General features: G+C 48.4%; 1 protein-coding gene across 1 annotated transcript; it reads left to right on the top strand.

The window, feature by feature from the left end:
- The first annotated feature begins 3655 nt into the window (after nt 1-3655).
- On the top strand, nt 3656-8432 carry LOC139675219 (uncharacterized). The gene is made up of 6 exons (XM_071562563.1): nt 3656-3938; nt 3999-4139; nt 4200-4642; nt 5308-5405; nt 5616-5701; nt 7947-8432. Exons 1-6 carry the CDS (start codon nt 3656-3658, stop codon nt 8258-8260), a joined length of 1365 nt encoding a protein of 454 aa, XP_071418664.1. The 3' UTR covers nt 8261-8432.
- The last annotated feature ends 2221 nt before the right edge of the window (nt 8433-10653 follow it).

Genomic DNA, 10653 nt, shown 5'->3' with positions numbered 1-10653 from the left:
TAGTCTGTGATCTATCTTTACTAATGTTCATAAATTCTTATGCAGATATTTAGGATTGTTTCTGACTATTTTGGATTGAAATGCTTTATATTAATGGTGGTATAATAAATTCTCCTACACATATTGGAATTGTATTTCCTAAAATTATATATTAGTTTTCTAATTATCACAGTAACAAAGAGTGCAGTATGTTGAAATGTCATGAGTTTAGTTTATTGTTACAGTATGTAAAACTAGTGCAGAGGAAAGGATGTGCCTTAACAGCTGAAATGAACTCATGTGATTTTAAGAGTTCACTTGGCTAACAGTACATGAGATGGCCTGTCATCTGTAAGATTTGGAAGAAAAGGGAATGCTAATGAAATGGCACATTTCTATGCCCATTCTGGTAGCCTTAGGCATTGGGTATTCAGTGTCAACACTTACAAGGATTATTCCAGCAATTAGTTCAAGTGGAGCTCTGAAACATTTATCTGAAAAGTGAAGGTCTGGGCATATGTGAAATTGTTTCCAACTCATTTCTGAAGAAAGTGAATTGAAGTTTATAATAAAAATGTTCATTCCTTTCTGAGTTAGTTGGTACTGTCATACAGTGAAGCAGTATTTCATATGCACTCAATACATTTAGAGTTACAAGGATGAATTCTGATACCCTAATAAATTGATGGCTTGAAGGATACTTCAATTTTTTTTTTCAGTCCGTGTAAACAAACAACATTCCATGAAGGTGAGCAAATTTGGTTGAAGTGATCCATCACTTTGTTGTCCTGTAGCCTTGTTGAGCTTCAAAGCAAATGAAGCAGAGACATGGGGCAGTATCGTGGTGGAATCGGTGAAGGGTGGGTGGAGGGTCTGAATGTACCTTTTTGAAAGAATGCCAGTCCCTTTTGCTGCTGCCTCCTCCTCCTCGAGCTCTGCCTTGCCACGTGTCCCCTGGGTTGTCCAGAAGGGGAGAGACTGGGAGAAGCCAGGATGAGTTGTCTTCCATGTCCCTGCTGTGTGAGCCCTCTGTCCACGGGAGCACCTGTCTGTGACGCCCTCACGGGTCCGCGCCGGCGGGTTTCGTTAGCACAGTGCACGTGTGTGTTTGGGAAGGTATCCTGTGCTCCACGTGCCCGCTGTTTGTTCCCTGGGTTTGAAGGACATGAGGAGTAGCCACGGCTTGGTGCTGGTTCCAGTGATTCACAGGCACACTGTGACCCTCAGCACTGGGCCCAGATCTGCCTAGTGAGGCTATTTGAGTTTCAGGAGAACAAAACCTGCAAGTAACACTGAAAGTCCCCCCTGGATCATCAGTGGTCTGACTTCATGGAGCAGTCACCTTGGCCAGGAGTATCCAATGCTGCTGGAAATGACTTCGCCAGCATAAAATGTAAATAAAATTGTGGTCAAAGACCCTCTGGGTGACCCCCAGTGACTGGAATGACCAGATTGGGCAGCCAGGGCACTATTTCCAGGTGTTGTGTTTAATGGAAGAGTAGGTGAGCAGCCTCTCCCCTGCTGTCTTGGGTTGAGCTGGCAAAACGCAAACTGGCCAAGACAGGGAGAAAAGTGTTCCCCCCTTCCCCCCCAACCAGCCAAGGGAAAAAGAAGAGGGAGAGGGGAAAAAAACCCTTCAAACTAGGCTTATGCTGAAACTAACTATATGTATTTATACAGAGAAGAGAAAATTAAGAGAAAACTACACTTTAACACACACTTACACAAGTTATGTATAGTATAACAAGAAATAACGTCCCCCTCCCCAGTTAATACAAAGTGCATTACTCTATAAGTATTCTAAAAGACAACCTGCAAGAAAGAGAAAGTATAACAACAAAATATTTCTACTTTCCCGAAATCAAACAAAATGCAAGCAGAGGCAGCAGGTGCAGGGCCCAACAGAGCAGACCAACTGCAGCAGTCTTCTCTGCACTTCAGCCATAATGGAACTGACCTAACACCTCCCACTGCTGTACACATATCTTAAGTCTGCGTCATCTGGTATGAAATACTTCTTGGTTACCCAGTCAGGTGAGAGCTGTCTCCCAATCCACAGAGATTCTCTGAGCCTGCTAGTTTCAGGCCTAGCTAAAACCACTACAACTTCCACCCCTTATTTCATACCAAATGATGTCAAACTTATAGAATATAAGTCTACATCTATTTATTCCCACGCTTAAAGAGTCCTTCTTCTTTCTAGGGCTGCCTTCCACCGTTCAATATTGTAGGCAATAGCCCATTAGGATGGGGTAGGTACTTCAGACAGGAAAAACAGTTCATCATTGGACACCAGCACCATTTCAGCTCAGGTCTTCTTCATCTGATGGTTCATGTCCTGGAACACAGAACTCAAAATGCAAGTTTCTTTTTCCCCCAAGGTTAAATACCCTTGAGGCACACATTGGGACCATCCCATCCCCTTTCCAGGGGTCACTATACCCTCATTAGGGTCACCATGCCTACACTGGGGTTACTGGCCCCATACTGGGGTCTCCATCCCCTTCTCAGGGATCTCTATCCCCTTCTCAGGGGTCACTATCCCCTTTTCAGGGGTTTCCATCCCCACACTGGGGTCACTGTCCCCTTCTCCGGGGTTTCACAATAGTGGATAACCTGGGAAATAATGTCCATGGTTGAATCCACCCCTCGGCCTCATTCACCTACAGGTGGCCTGAGGCATCCTGGGCCCATTGAGCCAGGAGCAACTCTCCCTTATGCTAGTCCAGGTGTGATGTTCCTCAGAGGAGCTGCATTGTTTGCTTCTCTAGAATAAAAACAAATTAAAAATAGAAAAAAATACTAAAATGTGCAATCAAAAAGAAATGGTGAAAATAATAGATAAAATTGATTAAAACCCCGTTAAATACAAAGTAAATACAGAAAAAGAAAACTTAAAAAAGAAATCAGAACCAAAAAATTAGAAAAAAAGATGAAGCAGAATTATAAATAGAACCCCAGAATTAAAAATCATGAAATAAAAAAATTGCAATAAAAACAAAATAAAGAAGAAAAATAAAATTGTCACAGAAAATAAAAACCAAAACCAGAAAACCAAACTAGCGAAAGGGTCTCCGCCGGGCGCAGGTTCCGCTCTTCGCAAGGGGCCGTACTCGCCGCTGCTGCCGCCTGGTGGTGAGCAGGAAGTACTGCGCGTGCGCCACGACTCGCGGGTGACACCTGCTGACCGAAACGCAGTTACTGCAACAGAGGCAAACCGCGCATGCGCAATCGCAAAAAAAAAGGACGGGGGTCCGAGCACGGGCACGGCGAGCGGCACCACTCGGTGTGCGCATGCGCGGGGAGCGGGGCGGCCGGGCCGGGACAGGGCGGGGGCCCCGCGGGGACGGGCACAGCGGCTGGCGCTGCAAGCAGAGGCTCGGGGACCCCTCCAAAAAACAGGGGGTGGGGACCCCTAAAATGGGGGGGCTTGTGTGGCGGGGGGAGTCCCATTAACGTCCCCCCGCCAATTTTGGACCTTCAGGGTGTCTCAACGTTCCCCTCGGCCCCCGTCGCATCCCTCTCGGGGCTGTGGGGCGTGGCCTTCTCACACAAGGGAGTGAATGAAAAAAAGTAACACAAAATACTCCAAAATAAGAAGAAAAATTAATGTACGTACCAAAAAATAAATTTAAAAAACCAAATTTTAAATAATAAAGCTAATAAGTGTGATAAAATGGCAACAAAAAACCATAAAAAAAAAGAGCTTTCGCTGGTGGCCACAGTGGGAGTGGAAGGCGCGGCTGAAGAGCAAGAGCCGCTCCCCGGCCCGGGCAGCGCCTGCCCCGCTCGGGCCCGGCGGGCACTGCTGGGGCGGCTGGGGCACCCCGGCACCCCTCGCTACCGCGCACGCGCCGAGTACAGCGCTTCGTTGATACTGCGCAGGCGCGGAGTACACAGCTCTTCGCTACTGCGCACGCGCCGAGTACAGCGCTTCGTTGATACTGCGCAGGCGCGGAGTACACAGCTCTTCGCTACTGCGCAAGCGCGGAGTACAGAGCTTCGTTGATACTGCGCAGGCGCGGAGTACACAGCTCTTCGCTACTGCGCACGCGCCAAGTACAGCGCTTCGTTGATACTGCGCAGGCGCGGAGTACACAGCTCTTCGCTACTGCGCAAGCGCGGAGTACAGAGCTTCGTTGATACTGCGCAGGCGCGGAGTACACAGCTCTTCGCTACTGCGCAAGCGCGGAGTACAGAGCTTTGTTGATACTGCGCAGGCGCGGAGTACACAGCTCTTCGCTACTGCGCAGGCGCGGAGTACCGAGCTTCGTTGATACTGCGCAGGCGCAGAGTACGGAGCGCCGTCGGTACTGCTCATGCGCGGAGTACAGCGTGCCGTCCCAACTGCGCATGCGCGGAGTACAGCGCGCCGTCCCTACTGCGCACGCGCGGAGTACAGAGCGGTTTCGCTATTGCGCATGCGCGGAGTACAGCGCGCCGTCCCTTCTGCGCACGCGCGGAGTACAGCGAGGTGTCCCCACTGGGCTCTGTCCTGCTCGATGCCACATCCCGTGTTCGTTCATGGCGCTGTTTTCCCGCACCTGCCGCAGCCGGTGCCGCGGGAGCGCGCGGGGAACATCCCGCCGCCGGTGCGGCTGCTGCAGATGCGTTCCTGGAGCGCGGCGCCGGCACCATCGCCCGCAGCGCCGCCGCCAAGATCGTGAGTGCCGGGGCCGCGGGGCAGGGGCTGGGCTGGGCTGGGCCTCAGTGGCGCTCCATACACAGACAAATACTCTGCATGCAGCTCGGTGGGTGCTTTCCCGTCCTGGGGGTGAGGTGAATCCTGGGCTCCTGTGCTTTTGTCAGCCGAGATGGAAAATTCCTGCACTTGGTTTTGGCAAGTGGCAGTTTCCCAGAATTTTCTTGCCTTGTTTGCTTCCTGTGGAACATGTGGACAAGCAGAACTCTCAGGGCTTGTGTTCAGAACAGGCTTGAGGAGAGTGAGTGAGTGAGTGAGTGAGTGAGTGAGTGAATGAGTGAGTGGAGTGAGTGGAGTGAGTGAGTGAGTGGAGTGAGTGAGTGGAGTGGGTGAGTGAGTGAGTGAGTGAGTGGAGTGAGTGAGTGAGTGAGTGAGTGGAGTGGGTGAGTGAGTGAGTGAGTGAGTGGAGTGAGTGAGTGGAGTGAGTGAGTGGAGTGGGTGAGTGAGTGAGTGACTGAGAAGGAGCCTCAGCGTGTCTTCCTTGTCCTGCACTGCAGGATCAGAATCCTGGTTTAGGTTAGGGATGCTTTTGCACTGGTGTGTGTCTTCGATGGTCAGAGCCAACTTTCTGCTGGGCCACTTAGGAAGAACAGTTGCCTAGAGCTTCATGTTTGCTTTCCTTGCAGCCTGGAGTGTTGGGGGGATTCCTGAAGCTGATTGCCTTGAAAGCCAGTGATCCCCAAGGCTTTGACCTGCTAAACAGCATCATGGAGCATATGCCCCCGTGAGTATGAGCTCAAATTGCATTCAAAACTGACTTCTGTGGGCTTTGGTTCTGCAGTGTGCAGTCATGCCAAAGGTTAACACTTCAGGAGCAAAAATGTCACATTTATCAGTTAAAGAGATGGGAACAACTTTATCTGTGTTTTCTGTAAAGTGACAGCACCAGTCAAAGCCCACTGTGAACTGAATAACTGTTCTTTTAAATTTCCAGTGAATCAGTTGACTGGTACAGGAAACAGGTCTTCATTCTGCTATTCCAAAGACTTCCAAGTTCCAAACCAACAAAACTTATCAAAAGTAAGTTCCTTGCTCTGAAAAGCTCCAGTGTGACACGAGTGGTTCAGAGTGTGCAGTTGCAGAGATCAGGCATCCTGTACATGGGTGGGACTCTGGTGGCTCCAGGGACTTGCTCCAAATGCTCTGGAGTCAAGGGGGCATAAAGGGCAGTGGCCACAGCAGGTGACACTCCATGAAAACTGAGGGAATGGAACTAAAGGACTTGTGTAGTTCTCCTCCTTTCCTGGTGTGTGTGATGTCGTTACTTGTCTGAAAGTGTCTCCATTTAATCTCCAGCTAATAGCAACACACTTGCCCTGCCACACAGCACAGCCATTCTGACCACTGCTCTCTGCAGTTTGTGTTCATGCTGGGAAACATTCCATGCTTTTGTGTCATTTTGGCCTTCATGGGAATAAAGTTCTGAGGAAGGGTTTACGTTCCTCTGTCAAAGCTGTGACACATTGTTGAAATCATCCCCAGGCAGATGGCCATGCTGATGAAATTCGTGATGTTATCTCTACACAGATCACACAAGGTCTGTTATTAATCCTTTAAAATCTGCTTGATGCCTCCTGTAGAGGAGCAAGAATTACAGGGTTCTTCCAGTGGTGTTCCACCAAGCAAATGGAAGTGGTGCTTCCAGCGTTCCACGTTTCAGTGTTGTGGTGCCCGAGAAGATGAGCAGTTTTAGGCAAACTTTGGAGCAGCAAGTTAATGCCCTTCAGTAAAAGGGAACATTTATGAAGGCTGCCCTTTCTGTCTCCTTCTTAGAATGCATTTTGCTGCTGACTCTAAAGCAATTCTCTTGTTTTCATCTGGAGTTTTACTTTGTCCTTTTTCTCCTCTTCATTAACTAGTTTGGCACAGGAAATGGGGCATGAGCTCTGCAGGAAATACTTGGCAGCATACAGCCAGAGGGAGTGTGTTCTGTTGGCTTGGGTTGTATTTCAGGCTGCTGTGCAGTTTTTGCCTTTGAAGCAGGAAAGAGTTGTCTCTCTGGCTGAAATGGCAAAGGAGGTTTGGCGCTAATCTGACTGCCCGGGTGCCTCTCCTTTTGGGGTTCATTTCTGATTTTCTGCCCACAGTTCCTCACTGATAGTTCAAGTTACTGATCTCCTGAGCGGGTCATAAAAGGGAAGGATTGCTGTCTCTGGTTTTTATCCTTTGTAACAAGTTTATGTGTGTAAACATCTATGTAAGAGGGCAGCAATTGTTAAGAAACAAATTGTCTTGTGTTCTCTGTTTCCTGGTGCTTTGTGTGGTTTCTCCTTTTCTTTGGTCACCATAGGGTGATAAATCGTTCTGATACTTTTTCTCTAACTGTCATACTAGGATGTTTGAAACGGGCTTGGAGAAAATGATGATTCCTGAAATCCAGAAAGAGTCTGGGACAAGTTGAAAAGCAGATCCGTGCTGTTGGCATCACCAAGACATTAACAGAATGTCCTCCCATGATGGACACTGAGTACCCCAAGCTGTGGTAGGTGCCACACTTCTTCAGGGTCTGCTGGTGATGCTGTTGGAGGTCTGGAAAGTAGGAGCTTTCACGAGAATAGGCCCCTCCAATAAACTCCTTTGGCATTTCTTCAGGCCCACTGTTGTGGTGAGACTCAGCTTGAGGCTTTTCATACCTTTTCATCCTTCACTGCACAAAGGGAAGTGTGTTTTCAAAGCAAATGGCAGAGCTGGTTTGAGATGTGTTTGAGCCTGGATTTGGCTGAGTAGAGCTCCACTGAAGGGAATTAGGCTACTGTCAGCTTGCATTCCTTCTGGAAAGCTGGGCCCACTTTTGACTTGTAACTGTCATAGTCAGGAGGCCTGAGAATACTCACAACCTGACAGGCTGTAGTGTCTTAGCCTGAAAGTGGAATCTGGGGGAAAGCTCTGGAGACTGAAAGGCAGTCCAGCAGTCTGGGGGCTCAGGTAGCCTGAACTGAATGACAGTAACCAGGTCCTGGACTAGAACTCTTTTTGAATGTACTTAGAGAAAAGCTGTAATCTGGAAAAGAATTGCTATTCTTGGGTTTGTATCACAGCAATTTGAGCTGCTAAAAAATGAGGGCATTGCTGATGCTGTTAATATGAGCAGCTGCATTGTGCCTGGAAAGGACCCAGACCCACAGTCCTAGTGCAGCTTCCCTGGGACAGGGACAGTGCCAGGAGTTAAGCAAGTCCCTGCAAAGGGGTTCCAGGTAATCTGAGCGTTCTTGTGAAGCACAGGCTGTCCTCACCTGTTCACTGTTCCCCTCCCCTCTCCCCCCAGGATTCCTTTGCTGCAGGCCCTCCCTCCTTGGCTTGTTTGAGCTGCCTGAGGATGACACGACCCCTGACAAGGAGCACTTCATTGACACAGAGGATACTCCAGGCTATCAGACTGCATTCTCCCAGCTGGCCTTTGCTGGGAAGGAAGAACATGATCCTGTGGGGCAAATGGTGAACAATCCCAGGATCCAGCTGGCCCAGTCTCTGCACAAACTGTTCACAGCGTGCCCAGGCAGGGTAGGTGGCTTGGGCTCTGCATCCCTGGGCTGCATTCAGCAGAGAAGAAATGCCTCTGTGAGAATGGTCTCTTGCTAAGGTTTGATAATCAGCAAAATGAAGTGTGTTGTAGGCAGAAGGCAAGATCTTGCTGTGTCTTCTTGTTCATTGGAACTTGGCTTTTGTAAGGTTTTCCTGGTAACCTCAGAAAGGCCTTATTTTTCACAGCACTTAGTTTAGCAATCAGCTCAAATATATGCTATTTAAAAGATGAAGATTTATCCACTTGATGGGCTATAAGTAATGGTTGTCTCCTGTTCAGTTGCATGGACTTGGGAGATTCAGGCAGCTCATATAAAATTAGACATTTTGAGTGCACAGTTAACTCTCTTACCCCATAGTGACTGTTTTGACCAATATTTTGGTAAGTAAAGATTGTCTGAGAGATGAGCTGTTTCTCCCTCCATAACTGCTGCTCTCAGAGTGTCTGAGCTTGTGCCCTGTGCATGAAGAGCCATGGCAGTGGCTGAGTGTCCCTGAGCCCTCTGCTGTGTCTGTGCTGCAGGTTCTGTGCATGATGAGTGTCCCTGAGCCCTCTGCTGTGTCTGTGCTGCAGGTTCTGTGCCTGCTGAGTGTCCCTGAGCCCTCTGCTGTGTCTGTGCTGCTCTGTCTGTGCCTGCTGAGTGTCCCTGAGCCCTCTGCTGTGTCTGTGCTGCAGGTTCTGTGGATGCTGAGTGTCCCTGAGCCCTCTGCTGTGTCTGTGCTGCTCTGTCTGTGCCTGCTGAGTGTCCCTGAGCCCTCTGGAGTTACAATCTGGAAAAGGATTGCTTTTCTTGGGTTTCTATCATGGCAATTTGAGCTGATAAAAAAATGAGTGCATTGCTGATGCTGTTATTATCAGTAGCTGCATTGTGCCTGGAGAGGACCCAGACCCACAGTCCTAGTTGTTATGGGTTTGGCCAGATGGGCCTAAATTTAGTTTTTAAAAGTTCAGCTAGGCCTGGGAATTGTCAGCTGACTTGAGCTGGACTGAGCTAGCTAACAGCTGACTTCTTCTGGCCAATAATATTGTATTCCATACCATATTGCATCATCTCAAAAGGGGTAAGAGCTGGTGTGTGGGAGTGGCTTAGGCAGTTGCTTCACAGCTGTGGTCCCAGCAAGACACTCTGCTGTCCCAGGAGGGATGGGGAGGCCCAAGCCCGGAGTACCAGCTTACCATCATGTTATCTTAGGGAAGTAAAGTGTTTGTTCTTAGCTTTTCTCTCTGCTTAAGTCTGTCTCTGAAGAATTGACTTCTCTAGAATGATTTGTAGTTGAAATGGTAGAATTTGTGTTTACTGGGAAGTGGGAAATTATTTCTTGTTATACATAACTTGTGTAAGTGTGTGTTATATTGTAGTTTCCTCTTAATTTTCTCTTTTCTGTGTAAATACATGTAGTTAGTTCCAGCATAAACCTGCTTTTGAGGTTTTTCCTTTTCTCTCTCTCTTCTTTTTTCCCCTTGGCTGGTTGGGGGGAGGAGGAACCCTCTTCACTCTGTCCTGGACAGTTGGCGTTTTGCCAGCTCAACCCAGGACACTAGTGCAGCTTCCCTGGGACAGGGACAGTGCCAGGAGTTAAGCAAGTCTCTGCAAAGGGGTTCCAGGTAATCTGAGCATTCTTGTGAAGCACAGGCTGTCCTCACCTGTTCACTGTTCCTCTCCCCTCTCCCCCCAGGATTCCTTTGCTGCAGGCCCTCCCTCCTTGGCTTGTTTGAGCTGCCTGAGGATGGCATGACACAACCCCTGACAAGGAGCGCTTCACTGACAGAGAGGATACTCCAGGCTATCAGACTGCATTCTCTCAGCAGGATCAGCCCTAAACTACCCCACGGTACCCCTGAACCCTCAATGGACACGTCCAGCACCTGAACAGAAACCCAAGTCCTTATTTATTTACAGAGGCGAAATGATTGGTAATTGCTTATGATCTGTGGAGAATTTCCTTTGGAACGATCAGAGAGTTGTATCAAGGCAGAGCGTTTCTTTTGGTTCTTTTTCTTGTGGTTTGTAATTTCCTTTCAGGCTTGAATGAGTTTTTTGTGCTCCTGTTAGAAAAGCAGCATGATTTTACCTTCCTGTTTTGGGGGGCTTTGTTTGTTTCCATTGTTATCCCTGTTAAATCAGGCCTCCTGTGAATAGCCTGCGTTGTCCTACAGGACTGCTTTGTTTATGGATCAGAGAGAGAGAAGGGAACTGACTTTTCCTTCTCTTGAATTTTTCCAAGCACAAGTGGGACATCATCTTGCTACTCCCCAAAGCACTGCAGGGATGTGGGAGTAGTTTAGTGCTGGTTCAGTTCTCTGGGAAATAACCACGTTGCAGAGGTTTAAGAATCAGTAACAATTGTATTGTCTTTTAAATGCTAGGGTCTTTTAAATGCTGGGTCCTGCAGTCCCAGCATGATGAGGGAAAGAGGAACTTGAGTTCTTCTGAGAAACCTTCTGTTAT

The sequence above is a fragment of the Pithys albifrons genome, chromosome 8 (assembly GCF_047495875.1).
Source record: "Pithys albifrons albifrons isolate INPA30051 chromosome 8, PitAlb_v1, whole genome shotgun sequence".
NCBI lineage: Eukaryota > Metazoa > Chordata > Aves > Passeriformes > Thamnophilidae > Pithys > Pithys albifrons.
This window is presented reverse-complemented; position numbering and strand designations above follow the sequence as displayed.